At 64.9% G+C, this 23,299-nt stretch overlaps 1 protein-coding gene across 1 annotated transcript; it reads left to right on the plus strand.

The window, feature by feature from the left end:
- Positions 1-1,806: 1,806 nt before the first annotated feature.
- Positions 1,807-22,491, plus strand: MBTPS1 (membrane bound transcription factor peptidase, site 1). Its single transcript, XM_055145167.1, has 23 exons — positions 1,807-1,962; positions 5,663-6,137; positions 7,535-7,792; positions 9,545-9,748; positions 9,964-10,074; positions 10,163-10,272; positions 11,245-11,361; positions 11,631-11,698; positions 13,146-13,248; positions 13,914-14,065; positions 14,138-14,299; positions 14,418-14,562; positions 16,252-16,440; positions 16,932-17,104; positions 17,348-17,463; positions 17,676-17,832; positions 18,766-18,890; positions 19,397-19,474; positions 20,041-20,181; positions 20,354-20,485; positions 20,731-20,857; positions 21,333-21,463; positions 21,907-22,491. The coding sequence occupies exons 2-23, from the start codon at positions 5,957-5,959 to the stop codon at positions 22,101-22,103; spliced, it is 3,177 nt and encodes a 1,058-aa protein (XP_055001142.1). The 5' UTR covers positions 1,807-1,962; positions 5,663-5,956; the 3' UTR covers positions 22,104-22,491.
- The last annotated feature ends 808 nt before the right edge of the window (positions 22,492-23,299 follow it).

The raw sequence follows: 23,299 nt of genomic DNA on the forward strand, positions 1-23,299 counted from the left end.
CCCTGCTCCCTGGGGAGGCCTTGGACGAGGAAGGCAGGCGCAGGGACCCTCGCCTAGTTCTGAGGGCGCAGAAGCCTTTGTTGGTGGTTTTCATCTCCCAGCAATTTGTAATGGCTGCTAAGACCAAAATGTTTGACATGCCACATTGGCTCGGACCTTGGCACGTCAGCAGCAGCCGGCGGTGACTCTGTTATGTGGTAGCGCTGTTTGCTGCTGTTATAGAGGCCGAGTCATCGCTCTGCAGTGGAATGAGACAGTGTCGTGGTGTAAGATCCCCTGCTGGCAGGACGCCAGGCAGTGCAAAGCTGCTGAGGTCGGGAAAGCTCAGAACTCACAACTTTCCTTTTTTTGGGGGGTTGGGGTTTGGGTCACATCCGGCAATGCCAGGGGTTACTCTTGGCTCTGCACTCAGGAATTACTCCTGGCCATGCTCAGGGGACCATGTGGGATGCTGGGAATCGAACCTGGGTCGGCCGCGTGCAAGGCAAATACCCTATCCGCTGTGCTATCACTCCAGCCCCAGCTTTCCTTATTTTTTCCCTCGCACAAAATCCTTTCTCCTAGTGCTCATTCAAGAGTCATGACTGGGTCTCAGGACAAATGCAATTCCTTCTCAAGAATGTGGGAACAAGCCTTTGAAACAGTCTGAACCCCAAGCCAACCGAGAGAAGCTGCTGTTTCTGTTTGTGAATTGGTGGTTTGTAATGAGAGGTACATTATTCCCCCTCCCCCCTAGAAATAATTATTTGGAAATTCATAACAAAATTAATCTGTGGGGCGTGGTAGTAATTGACTGAAAACTAAGTCAGCAAGAAGACTGATCGTACACGGCCACGTGTAGCAGGCCTGGGAACAGCTATTTGAGTACCTGGCCTTGTTCTTCCTGTGCCTTGTTGGAGGGGGTCTAACCCCAGCCCTGGGCTGGCTGCACCCCCCAGCGGCGAGGACACAGGGCGCGCCGTAACAGGGGTCAGGGAAGTAGGAAGGAAAAGGGAGACTGAGTCAGGGGAGGGAAACCTTGAGAATGTTCTTTAGCTTTAATTTCTTAACCCTACGGGGACCAAAGGGTGGCCTGGGTGTGGCCTGGGTGTGGGCTGGGTGTGGCCGGGCCAGGCTGCTGTCTTACCCTCGAGTCCCTTGCCTGCGCTTCCTCGGACACTAAGCACGACCCCACCGTGGTGGGAAACCAGCGCGCTCAGACCCTCATCCTCTCCTGCGGGCTGCCCTGCCGCCCCTTCCCGGAAGCCCGGGGCGCCCGGCGCGTGCGTCCGTGTCCGGGGACCCCCACCTGCGCTTAGGCATCGCTCCTGGCGCGCTCGGAGGACCGCGTGGGTGCGGGGGCCTGACCCTGCGAGGCCTGCGCCCCCCTAGCCCCGGCCCCGCGTGACGCGCGTCTGCGGGCCTGACCTGACCGCGGGCTGAGCGGACACGCCCACGCGCCCCGGGTCGGAGCCCGCCGAGCCCACGGCCCAGCGCCCCACCCCGGGTCGGCAGGGCGCGAGGGTCGGCAGGGCGCGAGGGCCGTGGGCGCGGCTGGGCCTGCGACTGCCTCCCCGCGCCCGGTGACGGCCCCGCCCCGGCCCCGAAGGCTCCGGAGGGGACCGGGGGGCGGCGGCCGAGGCTCGCACCGGCCGGCTCGGAACCAGGCGGCGAAACCGCGCCCCGAGCCGCAGGTATCGCGAGACTTCTCCGGGCCCGGCTGCAGCTGTCGCGAGACTTGCCCGGGCGCCGGCAGGTGTCGCGAGACCTCCTCCGGGCCCCGGCCCCGGCCCCGGCCGCGTCGGGGGCGCGCGCGCAGGGCACGCAGGGCCGGCGGCGCCGGCGCTCCCGGGTCGCGCCCGCCCGCCCGCCGGGTCTCGCGAGACTTGGGAGTAAACAGCCCCGAATGGAGACGCGAGGCGTGTTCGCCGCCGAGGCGCCGTCGCTCCGGGCGCGCCGGCCCCGGGCCTGAGGCCGCTGCCGGTACGTCAGGCCCCGCCGCGCCGCGCGCCCACCCGGGGGCGGGGCCGGGCCCCCGCGGGGCGACCCCCGGGCCGGGCGGGCGCGCGGGGCTCGGCGTTCGGAGGCCGCGCGGGCGGCGGGCGGGCGGGCGGGGCGGCCCCACGACCCCCGACCCCCGACCCCCGACCCCGCGCGCGACCCCGGGCCCGACTCCCCGCCCGGAGAGGCCGCGGGAGCCCGACCTGCGTCTCCGCGTCGTGCCCGGCGGCCCCGCGCTGCCCCGCGCCCGGCGTGGACGCGGCCCCGGCCCGCGGCGCCCCCTGCGGGCGGCCCACCCGGGCCCCGCGCCCCGCCCGCCGCGCGCCCACCCGCCCCCCTCCGCGCGGGGCCCCTGGGCCGTGCCCGCCGGCCCCAGGCCGGGGCTCGCGCCGGCCCCGCGGGCCATATGGGAGGCCGGGCTCGAACCCGGCCCGCCGCGCGCGCGGGGTGGCAGCCCTCGGCTCCGGGGCCGGGCACGCGTGGGCGCGGCGTCACGGGCGCTCTGTGCCAGGGACGCGCCGTGCCCCTGCGCGGCCGCGCTCCGCCGGCCCCAGTGCCCTGGCGGCGGGGTGCAGGCTCCGTCCGTGCAGGGCCCGGCGCTGAGCTGCCCCTCCGACGGGGCCCCTCGCTCGGGGGCAGGGCGACCCTCGCCCTCGTGGGCGCGCCCCGGGAGGTGGGCGTGTGCTGCGGCCGCGGCCGTGTCCAGCGGCGGAGCCCCCGGTCCCGGCGGCGTGTGCAGAGCCGGGGCCGTGACGCAGGGACGGGCCTGCCCCGAACCGCAGCTCGTTCGTCTCACACAACTCACTAAGGTCACTGTTTTTTTTTTTTTTTTTTTTGCTTTTGGGTCACATTTGCCGATGCCCAGGGGTCACTCCTGGCCGTACACTCAGGAATTCCTCCCGGCGGTGCTCAGGGGACCCCATGGGGTGCTGGGAATCGAACCCGGGTTGGCTGCGTGCACTGCAGGTGGGGCCCCGGGACCCCGTGCAGCACAGTGCCAGGGCGCACCTGCAGGCACAGCCCCAGCTGTTCACAAAAGGAGCTCCGTGAAGGGAAGACCTGGGGATTTAAAGAGCTCCTACTACGTGAGAAAAAGTGCAGTAAAACGTTTCGGGGTACGGACCTCAAAGGTGTCCTCAATGGTTTGGATTCCGTAGGCCCTGCCTCACTGTCTTCCCGTTGCTCATCGATTTGCTCCAGCGGGCACCAGTTCCGTCTCCATTGTGAGACTTGTTACTGTTTTTGGCATATCGGTACACCACAGGTAGCTTGCCAGGCTCTGCCATGGGGGCGGGATACTCTCGGTAGCTTGTCGGGCTCTCCGAGAGGGACGGAGGAATTGAACACCTGCAAGGCAAACGCCCTCCCCACTGTGCCCTCCCCACTCCAGCCCTAGGCAAGAGAACAAAAACATAAATAAATGAGACTCCACCGAGGGTCTTAGCACAGTGGGGAGGCTGACCCGGGTTCGATTCCCAGCATCCCATATGGTCCCCTGAGCACTGCTAGGAGTGATTCCTGAGTGCAGAGCCAGGAGTATCCCCTGAGCACTGCCGGGTGTGACCCAAAAAGCCAAAAAAAAAAAAAAAAGGGGGGCTAATGCCCAGAATACGTAGCATATTCATGAAGCCTCGCGTGAAGGCAGAAACGGCCCCGTCAGAAAATGGGGAAGAGCATGAACGAACTCTCCCCCACAGAGGACCTAAGGTCAGGTGTGAGGCAAGAAGAGGTGCTGTTCTTACCAGAAGCGCAGGGCAACCGTGAGATGACGTGCAGCGGGAAAAGGCCTGTTTCAAGAACATGGGCACGGCCCGTGTGGGTGGGGTACAGTGGGAAAGTGAGGGTCGGGCATTTATGTGACCGAGTGAGTCCGCTTGGCGTCAACTCTCAGGTCACTAGTCCGACAAGATCCATGCCCATCCCTGGGTGTTGCCGAGCTTTGCGCAGTGGACAGGACACGGAACAACCCAGACGTCCAGTGACAGGTGAATGGGTCAAGGGACTGAGGTAGGAACACAGTGGGATCCCACGCAGCTGTAGGAAAAGGTGAGATGCATCTTGCTGCCACGTGGGTGAAGCTGGAGGGGTGGAACAGTGAAATAACCAGAGGGAAAATGACAAACACCAGGATCCCACGCATCTGAGATGTCTTGAGCAAAGCCAGGAGCCAGGCAGTAGGAACGGTGGCAGGGCGCTGACCTCGAGAGCGAGGTGGACAGCATGTACCGAGGGCGCGGGAGTGCGCAGGTACTGGGGACACGCCAAAACCCTGAGTGTGGACGCTGTGACAGAGAAGGGACGGGGAGGATGGAGGTCCACGGTCACTACAGAGTTTTAAATAATTCTGGGGCTTTTTGGTATTCCTTGTGAAACACAAGCCCTGGTCGTAAACAGTTTCGAATCTGTTAGACATTCTGCCCGCGGGCGCTGTTTTATCAGTGTTTTCCTGCTCCGGGAGGCAGGCGAGCACGGAGGAGTCTGAGCAGCTCGTGGTGCCCGGAGTCACCAGGTGGCTGAGGAGTCAGTGCCAGGCCTCCGCGTCGTGCTGCCCCGCTGGGTTCCGGCGTGACTGTGGGGGCGCGAAGTTCCTCGCCTGCCTGCGCAGTGGACACGCACCAGCCCGCTTCCTCACGCCGCGTGGCCTAGCCCTTCCAGACGGTCTGATTCCACAACGTGCAGAGCTCAGATTTCTTGTTTGAGGCTTCTGATAAAAATTAATGGCAATGGGGCTGGATCGATAGCACAGCAGGTAGGGGGTTTGCCTTGCACGTGGCCGACCTGGGTTCTAATCCCAGCATCCCATATGGTCCCCTGAGCACCGCCAGGGGTAATTCCTGAGTTAAGAACCAGGAGTAACCCCTGTGCATCGCCGGGTGTGACCTAAAAACCAAAAAAAAAAAAATTAATGGCAAGTATTTAAACTTTCCATGGACTTGCCGGACTGTATTTCAGAATCTGGGAAGGTGTCGTTGGAGGCTCTCGTTGCTGTGGCTCTGGGCTGATGGTGCCAGGGACGAGGCCTGGCGTGGTGCTGGGTCTGGACTCGCTGGACTCCCTGTCCGGCCCTGTAAGCTGCCTCCCCAGCCTCGTGGGACGGCTGGGATTTGACTTTATTTTTGGTGTTGGGGCCACACCCGGCGGTGCTCAGGAGGGACTCCTGGCTCACTTGGGGACCACGCGGGATGCCGGGGAGAAACCCAGGCCGGCGAGTGCTCCCCTCACTGTACCATTGCTCCGGCCCCTGCTGGAGGGATGTTAATGCCGTGTTTCCTGTGGAGTGTTACCTATGTGTGTGGAATTTGATTTAAGTTAAGTATTTTATAGTAAAAAGCGTTGGGTGCCACCATGCCCTTGCCTGAGGAGCGGTGAAGCTTATGAGCCGTGTCTGGGGAAAGGTCCAGGGGAGCAGGAGTTTCGGATAACGGAGCCGAGACGAAGGGAGGGGTCCCGGCTTCTCCTGCTGTTTGCTGCCAGGACGCGGGGGCTGCTGTTCCCTGCCCCTTCTCCGCTCTCCTCATTTGCCTTACTGGTCTTTGTCCCTGCAAGAGGTGAGGAGTGACCAGGTGGACATGGAGCACTGGACGCCCCCGGCCGTCCCGCCCGTGCGCGCTGTCAGAGGCTGGGTGCCTCGGCCCAGCCTGGGCGCGCTGACGCCCTGTCCACGCCCTGATTTGTCTCGCAGGTCGGCTCGCAGTGTGGCTGCTCCGCCCCGGGGACGACATTCTGTGGCGCCGATGGCTCGAAGGACTCCTTGGTGTGGCCCGGAGTGAGGCATGCCGGACGTCCAAGATGGAGAGGAAACGAAGAAAGAAATGAAAGCCTCTTCTCGGGCCCGGCCACGGGAGGCCGCGACGTCTCGCTCTCACTGGGGTCGGACGGACTGTCAGCGGCTTGTCAGTGATGCCTCAGCTTCCAGCTGAAGCGACAATGAACTAATCAAGGGAGGAAACAGTGTGATTTGGATTTATGCAGTTTCATGACCACAGTCACCGCCATGAAGCTCGTCAACATCTGGCTGCTTTTGCTAGTGGTTTTGCTCTGGGGGAAGGAGCACCTGGGTGACAGGCTGGGGAAGACCGCTTTCGAGAAGGCCTCGTGTCCCGGCTGCTCCCACCTCACCTTGAAGGTGGGCTTCTCCTCAACGGTCGTGGAATACGGTAATGACCTGCTGCTTGCCGTTCTCTCTCCCGCCCCTTCGTCGTTGTCGGAGGCGCCAGGGCCACGGCTGGAGGCTGCGCACAGGCCCCGTGATCGCATCTGTTGGCGGAGCGTGTGCCGCTGACCCCCATTTGTCTGGCCATGGCCTCGGGGAGTGTGATGCCCCCTAGCTGTGGTGCCTTGTGTCCCTCTCTCCAAGGCTGCCCTCTGCTGGGCAGGGAAGTTGCACTGGTCAGGCCTGCCAGGGCAGGGCTTGCTCGTGGTCACCCCCTTTCTTGTGCTGCATTCCCACACTTCCCTGGGGTGCTGCTGGCAGTTGCTTGCAGTGCTGGGGGGTCAGAGGTGGCAGCCGTATGTGGGGGACCAGGGTTTGAACTCAGGACCAGATGCTTGCACAGCAGGAGCTCTGTGCTCTGGTGCTAGTCCTCTGGGCTATGATATTTTCCGTGTCTAGGACCCCAAATTTAATTTTGTGTATTTGCAGAGCCCCCCCAAGCTCAGGGGACCTGGAGGTTCCTCCAGGTGATCCTTGGCCAAGTAGGCTGTTGATTCAGTAGAAGGGCCTGGTGGTACTGGGCTTCCCCGTCACCTGGCTGTGTCTGGGGGCCCGTGTGGTGCTGGGGAGTGTACCTGGGTTGGCTGCATACAGGGCCGGACTCTCTGGCCTCAGGGGCCACGGATTTCCAGTAGCTTCTGCAGAGGCATCTCGTCCTGCTGTGATGCCGGTCTCGTGGCGCCTGGAGGCTTGCCTGTGAGGAGCAGGGTGCCACGTTCTCCGTGAGCGCCCTGCGCCTGGGCCAGGACTCGGGAGGGCGTAGCCTTGCCACTCACGGGCCCGCGGAGTCTTTTTTTCTGTGTTTCTTTTTCAACGCACTGTGATTTACAAAGTTATCCGTGACTGGGTTTCAGGCATACAGTGTTCCGATACCGGTCCCTGCCTCAGTGGCACTTCCTCCACCCGGCGCCCAGTGCCCCTCCTGCCCCTCCTGCCTCTGTGCCCGGCACTCTCTGGTAGTGCTCCTGGCGGGTCTCGTGCCACCACCCTGCTGCCTTCCTGCCGCCCTCCTGCCCCGAGAGGCCGCTCTGGCACTGTGTGGCCGTGACCGATGGACCCTTTGTGTATCTGAAGAGTTTCCCCACTTGAAAGATTGGTTTCTTTGCCGGACAGTGGAACTCGTGTTGACATTAGCATTTGGAGAGCGGCCCAGGGCCCGGTTTGGAGCTGTCGCTGTCGCTGCCGAGAGGGAGGCCGGCGTCTCGGCGCGCTTCCTGCTTCCTGAGCGCTACAGGAGGTTCAAGATCACAGCATTGTTTTTTCACTAGAAAAATTCTAGAGAAGATGGAATCTTCCGTACACGTGCGTCAGTCCTGACTTCTTTGTGGTTGTTGATTTCAGAATATATCGTGGCTTTCAATGGATACTTTACAGCCAAAGCTAGAAATTCCTTTATTTCAAGTGCCCTGAAGAGCAGTGAGATAGACAATTGGAGAATCCTACCTCGGAACAACCCGTCCAGTGACTACCCGAGCGACTTTGAGGTGATTCAGATCAAAGAGAAGCAGAAGGTGGGGCTGCTGACGCTCGAGGGCCACCCGAACATCAAGCGGGTGACGCCCCAGCGGAAGGTCCTGCGCTCCCTCAAGTTTGCTGAGCGTGAGTAGGCCTGGCGGTTCCCGCCCCGCTCCCCGGCTCGGGTCCCGGGGGCGTCCTGGAGTCCCTGCAGGCGGCAGCTGGGCGCTGCGGTGAGACCGTGCCTGTCCTCTGTCTCATCGGCTGGGAATGTTTTCTTGGCAGAAACCTGTGTGGTTTTTTCTTTTTTTTCCTTTTTTTGTTATTTGGGCCACACCTGGAAGTGCTCAGGGCTTCCTCCTCTCTCTGTGCTCGGGAATGACTCTGGCGGGGCTCAGGCCTTGCGCCCGGGCTGAGTGCAGGGAACGTGCCCCGCCCCTGTGCTGTTGCTCAGACCCTGTAGGAATGGTTCTGGAAAGAGGTTTCCAGCTGTTCAGATGGAAATGCACGGAGCCTTCGGGCAGATTCCTGCCAGCCGCTGATTCCTTCCGCCTCACTCGGAGTGCCTGGGGCATTCCCGCTGGCTTTGAACCTGTCCTGACGGACTTCACGTCTGCTTCTCCTCACGGGGGCCTGGCTTTCCTCTGGGTACGCGTCTCTCTCGGGGTGGCGTTTCCTGGGGAAGCCCGGTTGGACCCCTGCTTCGGATGTCCTGGGCTGCTCGGGCCGGGTGGAACAGCGCACCGCCCCCACCCTGCTTCTAAATACTGTTTCTCCTAAGAGCTCCCAGAGCTGCCGTGGACGGTCACTTAAAGAGCAGGAGCAACACGGGAACTCGCGTGGCCCCTGCAGACACTGCCCGGCGGAGTCCACCCACTCTGTTTTCCGTGTCTCGTTACTTTGCGTGGGTGTGGCTGTGCCCGCCGCCGACCCGGGCGCGGTCCCCAGCACCAGGTCTGGCCTCCTGAGTACCGCCAGGCGTGATCCCTGAGCACCTCTGCTGTGGCTCAGTTTCCCCAGCAAATCTTCCTTGTTACTGCAGGTTTGCTTTTTTTTTTTTTTTACTTTTACTGTTTATCTTGTTGGGGGCTACCCCCAGCAGTGCTTGGGGGCTCTGCAGGGCTGGGTGGGGCTCCTGCAGGCCTCCGCTCCAGCTCGCCCCTCAACACTGACTGGAATCGGTTTTTCTTAGTATAATTTAGTCTTGGACCGGTGGAAAGGAAAAGCTTTGTTATTTCTTTTTCTCCTTCCTTAAAAGAAGGGGTAGGGGCTGGAGCGATAGCACAGTGGGGAGGGCGTTTGCCTTGCACTCGGCCGCCCCGAGTTCGATTCCCAGCATCCCATATGGTCCCCCCGAGCACTGCCAGGAGTGATTCCTGAGTGCAAAGCCAGGAGTAACCCCTGTGCCTCGCTGGGTGTGACCCAAAAAGCAAAAAAAAAAAGGGGGGTATTTACGGATAGTAAAATTGATGTTTTTCAGTGCTCAGTGTGACAGATTTTATGCAGCACGGTTGGGTTTCTGCCAGCAAGATCAGAACATGACCTTGCTCAGTGTCACAGATGTGTGCAGTTCCGCTGGGCCAAGGCCAAGCCCTCGCAGATGGGCTGTGGGCGCTGAGCGCACAGCTGCAGAAGGGCCAGACAGCAGTGCGGCTGCCACTGTCCCCAGCCACGCGTGCGTGCATGTACCTCGCACCGCCTTTCCTCTGCCTGCTCAGTGAGCACAGGTTGTTGATGAGAAAGAGTGAATGTTCTGTGTTAGCGTCACAGACTGGTTTGATCCTTTCTCCTCTGCCTGACGTGGGCTAGAAAGTTCCAGACAAATGCATCCTGTGAGTATAGCTGCCTTCACTCCGGCAGGCTCGGGTCCCTCTAACCTTCTCGTCTGTGCTCTAGCTGACTCGGGAGCACCCTGTAATGAGACCCGCTGGAGCCAGAAGTGGCCGTCGTCTCGCCCCCTGCGCCGGGCCAGCCTCTCCCTGGGCTCCGGGTTCTGGCACGCCACCGGGAGGCACTCCAGCCGGCGGCTGCTCAGAGCCATCCCGCGCCAGGTGGCCCAGACGCTGCAGGCAGACGTGCTGTGGCAGATGGGGTACACAGGTGTGTGCCCGGACCCTGCTCCCCTCCCCTGGGCTGTTGTGGCCTCGGCCGTTTGCCTTCTGGGTCTCGCCTTCTGGTGGGCTGTCTCGGGGGCTCAGAGACTGTTCTGTTGGCTCTGGGCACCGCCCGTGCCCTGCACCGTGGGTCGTGCTGCCCTCTGGGGTCCCAGGAGAGACAGGCCAGACATGGGACCTGGCTGTGTGCTCTGGACGCAGGCGCTAACGTCAAGGTCGCCGTCTTTGACACTGGGCTGAGCGAGAAGCACCCGCACTTCAAGAACGTCAAGGAGAGAACCAACTGGACCAACGAGCGCACGCTGGACGACGGTGGGCGGGGCCGGGCGGGCGGTGGGGGGTGGCGGTGCGCCTCGGGGTCAGCAGATGTGTCCTGACTCCTCTTTTCTGGTGTCAGCAGGGCTGGGCCATGGCACGTTCGTGGCGGGCGTGATCGCCAGCATGAGGGAGTGCCAGGGATTCGCTCCAGATGCAGAACTCCACATCTTCAGGGTCTTCACCAACAGCCAGGTGGGCCGCGCCGGGCGCTGAGCTCTGCCTGGGTCCTCGGCCAGGCTGTGGCTGCCGCTCGGGCACTGTCCCTGCTCAGTGGCGCTGCCCTTCTCTCGGAAACCGGGTCGCTGCCAGGCTGCGCTCTGGACAGCTCGGGCTCCTGATCTCTGCTTCTCTGTGTGCTTGTCGGCCTGGCGGGGCCCCTGCAGGCCCCTCTCCCAGCACCCAGCACCTTCTCTGCACATGGGGTTTTTGTGCAGGAGCTGCCCCTGCCCAGGGGCCCCCGGGGATGGGGGTCCCCCAGCCCCCGCCCTGCCCAGGGGCCCCCGGAGATGGGGGTCCCCCAGCCCACTCCCTGCCCAGGGGCCCCCGGAGATGGGGGCTCCCCAGCCCCTGCCCCTGCCCAGGGGCCCCTGGAGATGGGGGTCCCCCAGCTCCCGCCCTGCCCAGGGGCCCCTGGAGATGGGGGCCCCCCAGCCTCCGCCCTGTCTCTGCCGGCTGCTGATCACCTACTTTGCTGCGCATCCTTGGGGACCTTTTCTTCATTTCTCCTAGCATCTCCTTGTTGGCTGGGCTTTCTGTTGTTAATAGTACGCAGATCAGTGGCGGAGATGAGTGATGGAAGCCAGTAATGGTGAGGGCCCCTGGGGCCAGGGGACACAGCCCTCCCCCGTCTAGCTCCCGGGCGTCCATGGCCTCGCGGAGTATTCTCTTCAGAGAACTGGTTGTCCCTGGGTTTGATTTCTGAAGGGTTTGGATTTTTGTCTTGGACCATACCCGGCGGTGCTGGGGGTCCATCTGGGATGCCGGGGCTCAAGCCGGGTCAGCCCCTCGCACGGCAAGCGGCACTGCTGTACCGTCTCTCCGGCCACTCCTTCTGGAGTGTCAGGCAACGCTTTGCTGCCAGGCAGCTGTGTTTCATACAGACGCAGCCTTGCGATTGTCCCTGCGATGGTCACCGAGCCCCTCCCGGCCGGTGTGTGTCCCCAGGTATCCTACACGTCCTGGTTCCTGGACGCCTTCAACTACGCCATCCTGAAGAAGATCGATGTGCTCAACCTCAGCATCGGCGGCCCCGACTTCATGGACCACCCCTTTGTCGACAAGGTCTGTCGCCTTGTACGTGGGGGCGGTCACCCTGGCCCCCCACCCCCGGAGGGAGGGACTCGGGCGCTCGACGCCAGCGTGCTGAGAGTTCCTGACAGCAGATGGCGCTGCCGTGTGCTCCTGTGACTCGAGTAGGCGCCCGAGGGGGGAGCCGTGCCCGCTGCAGCACGCACGCCAGGCCGGCCCGACGCTGCATAGCGTCTGCCGGTGCTGTCCCTGGGGCTCGTGAGCGGGACGGCCTCGCAAGGAGCCGTGTGCTTGTCGTGCAGGTGTGGGAGCTGACGGCCAACAACGTGATCATGGTGTCTGCGATCGGCAACGACGGGCCCCTGTACGGGTGAGTGTGGGGCATGCCCGCAGGGCACTCTCTGTCAGGCTGTCTGTCTGGGCCTGGCGTGGCCCTCTGCTGGGCGCAGGTGTTGTGCCGCCCGTCCCAGGCATGTCCCTCGCCTCATGTGCCCCGGGTCCCGGAGTCAGCACGAGGAACGCAGGGTGCAGCAGTTCTGACTGAGGGCCCTCGGGCGGGCGGGCGGGGGGCGAGTGCGGGAGTCAGCGCGGGGCACTGTGGGGCGGGTGTGCAGACTGGTGCTGGCCCCCAGCCCGACGGCACGGAGCCAGAGCCGTGGGGAGGGCGTCGGCCTTGAACGCAGCAGCCGGGGTCAATCCCTGGAACCCCGTACCGTGACCATTGAGTGCAGAGCTGGGAGTAGCCCCTGAGCATCATCAGGTGCGCGCCCCCGCCCCGACAGATTCTGGGGGTGCCTGCCCGGAGCTCCCGCCTCTCCCTCCTCTCGAGACTGCAGGGTGCCATTCCCGGTGTGGAAGCGCCTTTGCAGGCCTTCCGGGGGGCTGGGGGCACTGTGGCCCTCTGACAGGAGCTCTGCGGCCCCCACCAAGGATGGAGAAGGTGGCGTCTGTCCTCGGCGTGCCTCAGTCGTACCGGAGCGGAGCCTGCGTGCTCTCGCTTGTGTGTGGGGTCCCTGGGTGCCTGTGGGTGTGGGGGCCCCCTGATGTGTCCATGTGGGAGCAGGTGAGCAGCGGTCTTGACCTGTAGGAGACGGTGCCCCTGGCCCGGCCCGGCCCGGCCCGGCGGTTCTGGGCCCCGTGTGCTTGCTCGGCGGGTGTCTGTCTGCCGGGTGTCAGGAGTCCCTGGTGCCCGTGGGGTGAAAGTGGGCGACCCACCAGGGCCTGCCTGCTCCCTCCCCACCTCGTGTCTCCCTGGCTCCGAGCACTGCAGGAGGACGGCCGAGGCGGCCAGTGGGCCTGCAGCCCCTCGGCCTCTGAGCTCAGCTTTTGCCCCGCTCCTTTCTCGCTGATGCTCACTTTCGTGTGCTCGCAGTTTTCATCTCCAGACACCGGAGTTTTCTTGAAGGCTCCATTTTCCCGCCAGACGTGGCTGGCCTAGAGACGACTCAGACCAGCTCTGGGCCTCGTGTGTCTTGGGCCCTGCCCAGCGGCCTCAGGCCGGGGCAGCTGTGGGTCTGTGGGGGGGTGCCGCCCCCGTCCTGTCCCTCCACTCCCGCCCTCGTGGGCAGGTGTGGGCCGTGCTGAGGACAGGCCCTCCCCGCGGGCTCCTCCCTGCTCAGCTGTCCCGGGGCCGCGCCCGACACTGCCCTTCTCAGCGCCCGGCCCCTGGAGGGAAGATGCTGCCCGCATCTTGGGGAGACGGGTCCGAGCTTCTCAGCCACTCGCGGCGCTGCGGGCAGGTCGCTGCTGGTGGCAGTGGGTCGGGTGGCCGGGCCCCACTCTGACGGCGCTGCTCAGAGCCCCCCTGTGCCGCCCAGCACGCTGAACAACCCCGCTGACCAGATGGACGTGATCGGCGTCGGCGGCATCGACTTTGAGGACAACATCGCGCGCTTCTCCTCGAGGGGAATGACCACCTGGGTAGGCGCCCCCTTCCTCGCCTGTTTCTGGGCATGCTCCCCGCGGGCTGGCCCTGGGGGTGGGGCTCCGTCAGCCCTGCAAGGCCCGGGGGGCAGGCAAAGCCGAGTCCTGCCCGGGGTCCGTCAGCCCCGCCGCGGGCTCGCCCTGCAGCTGCTTCACCCCATTGCCCTCGGGGCCGGGGCCTCCCGAGGCGGGCGCAGACCCTCCCTCCGAGGGCCGGCTGCCCTGCAGAGGCCTCCGAGAGCCGCGCTCGCGGTGCGGTGCTGGAGACCCGCCCGACTCTGGGCCCCGCTGTGTCCCGGGAGCCGGGGCCTGGCGGCGCGAGTCCTGTTCCCCATTTTAATCTCGTTTCTGAGCTGTCCTGACTTCTGTTTGGTTTGCCAGCCCCAAGGGCAGTGGTCAGGGGATCGGTCCTACAGCCAGTCCCAGCTGAGCCTGTGGCCCTCGTGCAGAGCTGCACGCCTGCCCTTGGAGTGTGCCCGGCTGTTCTCGCTGTAGGCAGACGGGGTGGCACCATTGCCTTTGGTATCAGGCACACCCGAGGCCATCGTGCCCCTTCCCGGGCGAGTGTGGCGTCTGGGTGCCCGGTGTCCACCCTGCGTCTCACCCCTGTGCCCTGCACGGCCGCAGGAGCTGCAGGTAGAGCCGGGCGCTTCTGTCCCCAGGAGCTCCCGGGAGGCTATGGCCGTGTGAAACCGGACATCGTCACCTACGGCGCGGGGGTGAGGGGCTCCGGCGTGAAGGGGGGCTGCCGCGCCCTCTCGGGGACCAGCGTGGCCTCGCCAGTTGTCGCCGGTGCCGTCACCTTGCTCGTGAGGTGAGTGTCGCTCGGCGGCGGGGTGGGGGCGGGCAGCGAAGGACATGCTGAGAACACGCGTGCTCCCCCCAGCACGGTGCGGAAGCGGGAGCTGGTGAACCCGGCCAGCATGAAGCAGGCCCTGACCGCGTCGGCCCGCAGGCTTCCCGGCGCCAACATGTTCGAGCAGGGCCACGGCAAGCTGGACCTGCTGCGCGCCTACCAGGTCCTCAGCAGCTACAAGCCCCAGGCCAGGTGTTCGCCGCAGCCCCTCCTGCTCCCCGGGTGGGAGGGCGCAGTGCGGCCCCACGGCAGGAGGCGGGGTGGGGGGCGGCTGCTGGCCCTCCCGCCGCCTGACGCGCCTCTCTTCCAGCCTGAGCCCCAGCTACATCGACCTGACCGAGTGTCCCTACATGTGGCCCTACTGCTCGCAGCCCCTCTACTACGGGGGCATGCCGACCATCGTCAACGTCACCATCCTTAACGGCATGGGCGTCACAGGCAGAGTCGTGGACAAGGTGAAGCCCCCGCCCCCCGAGGGCCTCCTCTTGGGGCCCCTCCCGACTGGCCACATTGGATTCTGCCTCCCCTCTCCGGCCCGTGCTGCGGGCCACGCCCGCGCCTGTGTTACTGACACGCGCAGATGGGCCTCTGGATTTACGGACAGCAGCCCGGCCCGTGCCTGAGTTTTGTCTTAAATTTTGATGCCGTGTAAACAGCACCATGGGGAGAAGCTGCCCGGCACCCTGGTCTCGCCATGGTTCCCCAGCCCTGCTGTGGAGCGGCGGGCGTCCAGTCTTCTCTGCTGGGGCCTCCTGGTGCCCTGCTCTTGGTGACGGGCCCCTGCTCCGTGGGACTGTTGCCCTCCTGGCTTGCTCGAGTGACCTGGCGCTTTCTCAGCTCTAGACCACGTGCTGAAGTCTTGGCACGTATGGCTTTCCTTTCTCGGGATTCTGGGTCACGGCGACTCCCCCTCGGACCCGGGCTCAGAGGCTGTGGTCAGTGTCAGGCCAGCGCACTCTCGCGGTGCTGCCCGCCGTGGGGCCCAGCCTCTTCTGTGTGGTCCCGTGAGGCCTGGAGTGGAGCCGCCCGGGCCTTGGCCCCTGCAGCGGGCCCTGCCGGCTCCTGACAGACCTTGCTCCCTTGCCCGTGCCTTGCCCGTGCCAGCCTCGCTCCTGCCGGGGCTCTGTGTGGCCTGGGCCGCCTGCCCCTCTCCCCCCTCCCGGCAGCAGGGGGCGTCAGGCCGAGCACCAGGAGCTTCTCGTGTGGCCTCAGTGAAGGGCAGCAGGGCCGTGCCGGGTGGACAAGGCGCGTCCGTTTGGACTGGGGCCTCTGCCGGCTGCACAGGGTCCCCGTTCACTTAAGACCTGTCATGGGAATCGTGGTTTAAGCTTTGTAAGTTTTGTTTCTATGTAGTTGATTTTTTAAAAAATTTTTATTTAAAATTTTAGGAAAAAATTGCTTCCCTAAATACAAAAAAATTTCAGTCACTTTTACTGGTTTATTTAAAAACTGGTTTATTTCTTTTGTTCCTCTTATGCTTGTTAAATGTTTACATTTTTGTTTTTTGTTTTTTGTATTTTGTTTTTTGGGTCACACCCGGCGATGCACAGGGGTTACTTCTGGCTCTGCACTCAGGAATCACTCCTGGCGGTGCTCAGGGGACCCTATGGGATGCTGGGAATCGAACTTGGGTTGGCCTCATGCAAGCAAACGCCCTACCCGCTGTGCTATTGCTCCAGCCCCAAGCCTTTACATTTTCATGTTAATTTGCTGTAACTGTACAGCAAATAGTAAATGAGAAATATTTGATGAATCGGATGAAAATCAAATATTTCTCATTTGGTATTCAGATATAACTTAGATGTTTCTATCCAGTAAACATAAACCTATGTCATCACTGTAGGAAGTAAATCTGAAAGTAAAAACCCCCTTCCAGGACCAGGGCGGGCAGCTGTGTGGCAGGGACAGGGAGTCCCGTCCCACATCTGTGACCCTGCCGCTCCCCAGTGCATCTGCAGGTGGCCCTGGTGGCCCTGGGCTCTGCCAGGTGCGGCCTCATGACTGCAGAAGACGTCAGAGGACCGAGGTCCCCTCCCCCCTCAGCTGTGTGGAGCCGCTTGGGCTCGCTGGGGCCGGGGGGTCAGTGCAGAGTCCTCGCTCTGGAGGTTGTTTCAGGTCCTCCGTCTGTGTCCCCTCTCCTGCAGCCCGACTGGCAGCCCTACCTGCCCCAGAATGGGGACAACATTGAAGTGGCCTTCTCCTACTCCCCCGTGCTCTGGCCGTGGTCAGGCTACCTGGCCATCTCCATCTCCGTCACCAAGAAGGCGGCCTCCTGGGAGGGCATTGCCCAGGGCCACGTCATGGTCACCGTGGCGTCCCCTGCCGAGATGGAGGTACGGTCCCTGGGTGGGCTACGGCCAGCAGGCTCAGAGCCCGGAGGCCCGGGTGCGGGTGCTGCAGCCTTGAGCCTGCCTGCCCTGGCGAGCCTCCCGTGCCGTGCTGAGCGGCCCCGGCAGGCCTATCTGGCCACTTTAGTTTGGCTTGGGGTCACACTCGGCCATGCTCAGAGGTCACTCTGGCTTTGCACTCGGATCACTCCTGGTGGTGCTCAGGGACGGTACAGGATGTGGGGGGTGAAGCCTGGCCCCTGCGCCATGTTTTCTGACTGGGAGGTTCGTGCGAGGCCCGGGCTGGGTTCAGGCGCCCTCTGCCGCCTCGGGTGTTGTCCGAGACTCGGGCTCTGAGCAGGAGAGAGTGTGAACGGCGAAAGAGCCTTCCTGCTGCTGGGGGGTGCTCCAAACGCTCGTGCTGGCACTTCCGGGCTGCGGGCGAGAGGCGCCTCTTCTGCCCGGGCGTGCTGGGCAGAGGGAACTGGTGCTTTCAGTCAGAGCACGGCGCAGAGCAGACGTCGACCGTGAAGCTGCCGGTGAAGGTGAAGATCATCCCGGCCCCGCCACGGAGCAAGCGCGTGCTGTGGGACCAGTACCACAACCTGCGCTACCCGCCCGGCTACTTCCCGCGGGACAACCTGCGCATGAAGAACGACCCGCTCGACTGGTGAGCCGCGAGCTCGGCGGGGCGGGGCTGGAGAGCAGCCGGGGGCCGGCAGCGGAGGGCCCGACTGGAGCAGTGCCTGGGCCCAGTTGTGCTGGGGAGGTGGGAGAGTCGGGTGGGCCGCCCTGCTCTCCCCACCCCTTCCCTCCAACCCCGTGGGGCCGACGGGGTTGCTCGGGGCAGGGCCACCTGTGCCGTGACCCTGGCGGGCCCGTGGGAGCTTTGCTGTGCCGGCCTGTCTTTCAGGAACGGCGACCACGTCCACACCAACTTCAGGGACATGTACCAGCACCTCCGGAGCATGGGGTACTTCGTCGAGGTGCTGGGGTCCCCGTTCACCTGCTTTGACGCCAGTCAGTACGGTGAGGAGCGGGCTGAGGGGTCGCAGGCGTGTGGGCTGGGGCCTGTTGGTCTCGGTCTCACTGGGGGTCTCCTGAGTGGTACGGGGGACTGAGGATGCGCTCGGGCTCCCCCGGGGGGAGCACTCCCGGCCTGAGTCCACTGTGGGCCTCACACTCCCCTTCCGTGGGGGGCCTCCCGCCCCTCTCGGAGCCTGACCCGCGGGCGCCCGCAGGCACGCTGCTCCTGGTGGACAGCGAGGAGGAGTACTTCCCCGAGGAGGTGGCCAAGCTGCGGCGGGATGTGGCCAACGGCCTCTCGCTCATCGTGTTCAGCGACTGGTACAACACGTCCGTCATGAGGAAGGTGAAGTTCTACGACGAGAACACAAGGTACTGTGGCACCGGGGCCAGGGCCGCGTGGCCAGGTGGGCGGGGGGCTGGCCCTGTGCCCAGCTGCTGGACCCCGGCTCCGTGTCTGCATCTCCCCCGCGCCTGAGAGGAGCGTCCAGACGCCTTCCTCGGATCCTGCCCGCTGCCGGCCCGGGGAGCCCGCGTTCTGCTGCACTTGGGGCTCGTTGGGTTTCTTGGCGGCACTGGCCGTGCTCAGGCCTAACTCCTGGCTTGCACTCAGGAATCAGTCCAGGCGGGGCTCAGGGCACTGTGGGGGGGCCAGGGATTGAACCCGGGTTAGGCGTGTGCAAGGCAGGTGCCTCCCCACTGTGCTATCGTTCCAGCCCCAGATTGGGGGTTTCTTAGAAATGAAAGGCTGGGGGGCTGGAGCATAGCACAGCAGGGAGGGCGTTTGCCTTGCACGCAGCCGACCCAGGTTCGATTCCCAGCACCCCATATGGTCCCCTGAGCACTGCCAGGGCGTGATTCCTGAGTGCAGAGCCAGGAGTCACCCCTGAGCATCGCCGGATGTGACCCAAAAGACAAAAAAAAAAGAAACGAAAGGCTGGGGGCGGAGCGGTAGTACTGCAGGGAGGGTGTTTGCCTTGCATGTGGCTGACTTGGGTTCAATGCCCAGCACCCCAGACGGTTTCCCGAGCACTGAGCCAGGAGGAGCCCTCAACATCCCCAAGTGTGGCCCCAGAATAGAACGAAACGCCAGGCTTCAGGGCCTCTGTTTCTGCTGCTGTTACGCTCCAGTGGGGCCTGTCACACCCCTGCCCTGGGCTCCTCCCGCCCTGCTCCTTGCCGGCCTTCTCCAGGTCTGTGCCCAGCGGCTGCGTGCCAAGCGCGTCACAAGACAACTGTCCGCTCCACACGCTGGTGGCGGGTCCCCCAGATGCAGGCGCGTGTGGTGACGCCCCGTCTCTGCAGGCAGTGGTGGATGCCGGACACGGGGGGCGCCAACATCCCAGCTCTCAACGAGCTCCTGTCCGTGTGGAACATGGGATTCGGCGACGGCCTGTATGAGGGGGACTTCACCCTGGCCAACCACGAGAGTAAGCTGGGGCGGGGGCTTGGGGCCTCTCCCCGCTGTGCTCTCAGCCCGGCCTGGCTGTTAGGGCCGGCTCCTGCGTGAGCACCGAGGCGGTGGGAATGGCGTTGTTCCCGGCCAGCTAGGTCTCAGAGCCCCGACCGCCTCTGGGCGCCTCTGCACCCGTGTCCGAGGCGTCACTCGGCGTGCTCTTCCCTCTGGGCCCCCGCTACGGTTTCTGCTGGCGACATGCTCGTGTGTGTCGCCACGTTGCACGCCCCGTCCTGCCACGGCCCCGGGATTCCGGTCGGGCCGAGTTTCTGGAGCATCTTAGCGTTACCACTAGCTCAAGTCCGGCAGCACGGGCTCCTGAGATCTGTGCAGGAACCTTCTTTAAACCGGGGTGTGGAGGTAACTGCACCGTGTGGGCAGGCCGTGGTAGCGGCTGTCTCTGAAGACGAAAGGCTGCTTTCAGAAACACCTGGGGAGTGCTGCTGTGCCCGGCCTGGCTAACCTGCTGCCCTGTTGCAGTGTACTACGCGTCCGGGTGCAGCATCGCCAAGTTTCCAGAAGAGGGCGTCGTGATAACGCAGACCTTCAAGGACCAAGGTGAGGGATATGCTCACGCCCGCTAGGGGGCGTTGTGGTTTGTTTTCAGTTTTGGTTTCTGGGTCACACTCGGGGTACTCAGGGCTCAGTCCTGGGTCTCGTGGGCAGGGCTCTCTGTGCTGTGGCTCTGGGCCCCTTTGGTGGTTTCACCTGCTGGTGCTCAGGGCTTACTTCGGCTCTGCACTCGGCATCACTCCTGGGGATGCTCAGAGAGTCATGGAACACGGGGATGGAGCCGGGACCGCTGTGTGCAGGCCGGCACCCGCCCTGCTGGTCATCGCTCCGGCTCCGTGTCCTGACTATAACTGTGGGGACGTGACATGAATTCTGGGTCTCCGGGGACAGCTCCGGGGTGGGGTTCCGAGCTCGGCGTGTCCATGCACTGCAGGGTGTGGCCCTCGTGGTCCCCAGCCTTGCCAGCCGCACACCACCGCCCCCGCCACCCCGGCCCCCGTTGCTTACAGGCCCACAGGGGGTCCTGGGGCTGGGCTGGCTGCCCTGGCGAGGTGTGGGCAGGGTGGCCGGGGGGAGGCGCGTTCCTCCCCGCCCCTCTCGCTGCCTTCCAGGGCTGGAGGTGCTGAAGCAGGAAACGGCAGTGGTGGAGAATGTCCCCATTCTGGGACTGTACCAGACGCCGGCGGAGGGTGGCGGCCGCATCGTGCTGTACGGAGACTCCAATTGCCTGGACGACAGTCACCGGCAGAAGGGTGAGCGCCCGGCGGAGCACAGTTCCTGCCCCCAGGCGCAGGCTCCCGGCACGGCTCGGGGCAGCTTCCCAGCGCCCCGTCCTCCTGCCTCTCTGGCTCCCGAGTGGGCCTGCCTGTTGAGGGGGGCAGGCCCGTCGTGGCCTCAGCCCCTGACACCCCGCTGTCCCCCCAGACTGCTTCTGGCTCCTGGACGCGCTGCTGCAGTTCACGGCCTACGGTGTGACGCCGCCCAGCCTGAGCCACTCGGGCAGCCGCCAGCAGCCCCCCAGCGGCGCCGGCGTGGCGGCTCCAGAGCGGATGGAGGGTGAGCCCCGCCTCCTGCCCCGCCCAGCCACCCTGGGGTCCTGTCCATGCCCGCGCGGGAGCAGCTTCCCCCGGGAGCCCCGGGGTGCTGGTCTGAGTCACCGGCTGTCGCGCCCGAGTGCTGCTGGTCAGGTCCCGGCACTCCGGTGTGCGCCAGCGGGAGAGCTGGGGAGAAGCACGAGTTTCCGGCGAGTCTCTGCCCGAGAGTCGCACGGTGAGACGCCCGCGGGCGCCGTCTCCCCCCAGGGAACCACCTGCACCGCTACTCCAAAGTCCTCGAGGCCCGCCTGGGAGGCCCCGGGCCGCGCGCCCTGCCCGCCTGTCCACACCTGTCCTGGGCCAAGCCACAGCCTTTAAACGAGACGGCGCCCAGGTGAGTGACCGCGCCCAGTCTCCGGGCCCGGCCCCCGCTCCCCTGGGCCCACCGAGGCCCGCGAGGGGTGTCGGCTCTTCCTGCACTCCACCCCCCTCGCCTCACTCCCCTCTCCCCACTTGTCCGCCCTCCTGCCTCCTGCCCTGAGAGAGAGGCCTGTCCTGTGAAGGGGGTCTGACCCTGTGAGGGGGTCTCGACCTCTGTCGTGACCCGCCACGGCTGCAGCGGGGCCACTCGGCATGGGCTCCAGTCCCCACAGCGCCCAGCAGGGGGGCTCTGTCCGCGGAGGGCGCCGTGTGGCGGGTCTGTGTCCTGAGGCGGGGCCTGGCGCGCCCCTGCCGCTCTGAGAGGGGGCCTGCCCTTGGGGTCCGCCGGGCAGGACCGGAGGGAGGCGAGGCTCTGCCTGCGGGCCGGGCGTCCGCCGCTGCCCGAGTCCTGGGGCTCAGTCCGGGCTGGCGCTGCCTCTGCCCCGCAGCAACCTGTGGAAGCACCAGAAGCTGCTGTCCATCGACCTGGACAAAGTGGCGCTGCCCAACTTCCGGTCCAGTCGCCCGCAAGTGCGGCCCCTGTCTCCCGGGGAGAGCAGCGCCTGGGACATGCCTGGAGGTCAGTCCCCGGACGCGTGGCTCAAGCGCCAGACCCTCCCGGCGCCTCCTGCACCCCGCCCAGGCCAGAGGAGCCCGAGAGCCCTCCGCAGCAGGCGGGCGTCCGCGGCCCGACCGGTCTGCTCCACGCCTGTGCCCGAGGGGCACCGGGGCCACACACAAGCCAGGCTGGGGCTCTGCAGGGCAGGGCACGCGGACACGGGGCCGTCTGGGCCCCACACGTGTGCACACGCATGAGGAAGTGAGGTCAGTCTGAGACCCCGCAGTGTCCTCTCACACAGACATAGGAGGCAGTGGTCAGTGTGAGCCCTGCCATGTTTGCGCGCGCGCGCGCACGCACGCACGCACACACACGCATGCGCGCAAGGCAGTGGTCAGTCTGAGCCTGCTCGGTTTGCGTCCCCTGCGCCCCCCGCCTCCTGACCACCCCCAACCGTCCCGCAGGGATCATGCCCGGCCGCTACAACCAGGAGGTGGGCCAGACCATCCCTGTCTTCGCCTTCCTGGGGGCCATGGTGGTCCTGGCCTTCTTCGTGGTGCAGATCAACAAGGCCAAGAGCCGGCCCAAGCGGAGGAAGCCCCGGGTGAAGCGCCCACAGCTGGCCCAGCAGGGCCACCCCCCTAGGACCCCCTCGGTGTGACCCTCAGAGGGCCTGACCGGGAGAGCCAAAGAGCCTGGGGGTCGTGGGCGGGCGGGGGTCGCCCCCTCTGAGCGGGCTGCCGGGCGACCCTCCGCCACCTGCTGCCCCCGGGACGGGGCCTGGGGGTGCCCTGCCCCTTGGGGCCGTTTTCTCTATTTATTGTGGAAAGTCACTTTAAAGACTTGAAGGAAGCGAAGCTATTTTTTCGTCAGTGGAATGCGGTTTTTTACTCACTCCTGAGGGCTGGCGCGGGCCCGGCCACCGCGCGTCCGTGACAGAGACCTCGGCTTTATTTTTCTAAGCATCACCTGCCATCCTGTTTTGTAATTGGGGTCGGGTTTCACCGTTGTCGGTGAAGAGAATTCTCAATAAACGTGCATTACCCGTCTGAAGCAAAGGCCGGTGCCCCGTGCTCCCTCCCCTTGCCTCTCGGACGCGCAGCCCAGCGTCTCGGCGTGTGCCCGGGTGCCCACAGCCTCCCTGCCAGGGGCTGTCTTGCACGGCATCGCCCCCGCGGCCCCCCTTCCCGCCAGCAGGCAGCCCCACGGGGTGCCTGGCGCTGAAAGGTCAGCGGCTGGACTCCGCTCATGCGTGCTGATGCGGCTAACGAGGGTCCGAGGGCAGCCGGCACCGCCACCAGATTAGTGGCACAAAGCCGCCCCGAGCCCAGTGGGACTCCTGACCTCCCGCCCGGCTCAGGCAGATTTGGAGGGTCAGGAGGAGGTTGGTTCGGGGGCGGGGGGGACCCCTGCCCGGGGGCTGTGGGGCCATGTGATCTCCCCGGGGAGGTGGGCTGCAGGGGGTCCCCGGCCATCTGAAAGCACCCGCTAGACCCCTCCCCGAGTCCAGAGGGGCCCCGCAGCCGGCCTGCGGGACTGGCCGCCCTCGGGCAGCTGAGTCACCAGTGACAGGTGCAGGTGTCCTGCCCGGGCGGAGAGAAGGCGGGTGGGGGCTGGGGTCCTGGGTGGCCCCTGGGGAGGCGGGGCCCCTTTGGCTCTAAGCTTTTCCCACGGGGCCTGAGAGGAATCTGTGGAGCTGAGGCCCGGCCTCTCTCCACGCCTCCCCGGGCCCCGCCCACAGCAGTGGCCTGTCCCCACTCCCCCGGCCAGGGGCAGTCAGGACTCCTCCGCCCCGGGCGCAGGGTCGGGAGTGACCCCTCTGCAGCGCTGCACTGTCCCCTCCCGGGCCCGGAGCGA

The sequence above is a fragment of the Sorex araneus genome, chromosome 8 (genome assembly GCF_027595985.1).
Source record: "Sorex araneus isolate mSorAra2 chromosome 8, mSorAra2.pri, whole genome shotgun sequence".
Lineage (NCBI taxonomy): Eukaryota > Metazoa > Chordata > Mammalia > Eulipotyphla > Soricidae > Sorex > Sorex araneus.

Bases quoted from the DNA above. Each gene is read 5' to 3' on its own strand.
- MBTPS1 (XM_055145167.1), top strand. From the start codon at position 5,957: ATGACCACAGTCACCGCCATGAAGCTCGTCAACATCTGGCTGCTTTTG. The intron at 11,699-13,145 runs GTGAGTGTGGGG...TGTGCCGCCCAG, and splicing joins AACGACGGGCCCCTGTACGG to CACGCTGAACAACCCCGCTG. The intron at 19,475-20,040 runs GTGAGGGATATG...GCTGCCTTCCAG, and splicing joins GCAGACCTTCAAGGACCAAG to GGCTGGAGGTGCTGAAGCAG.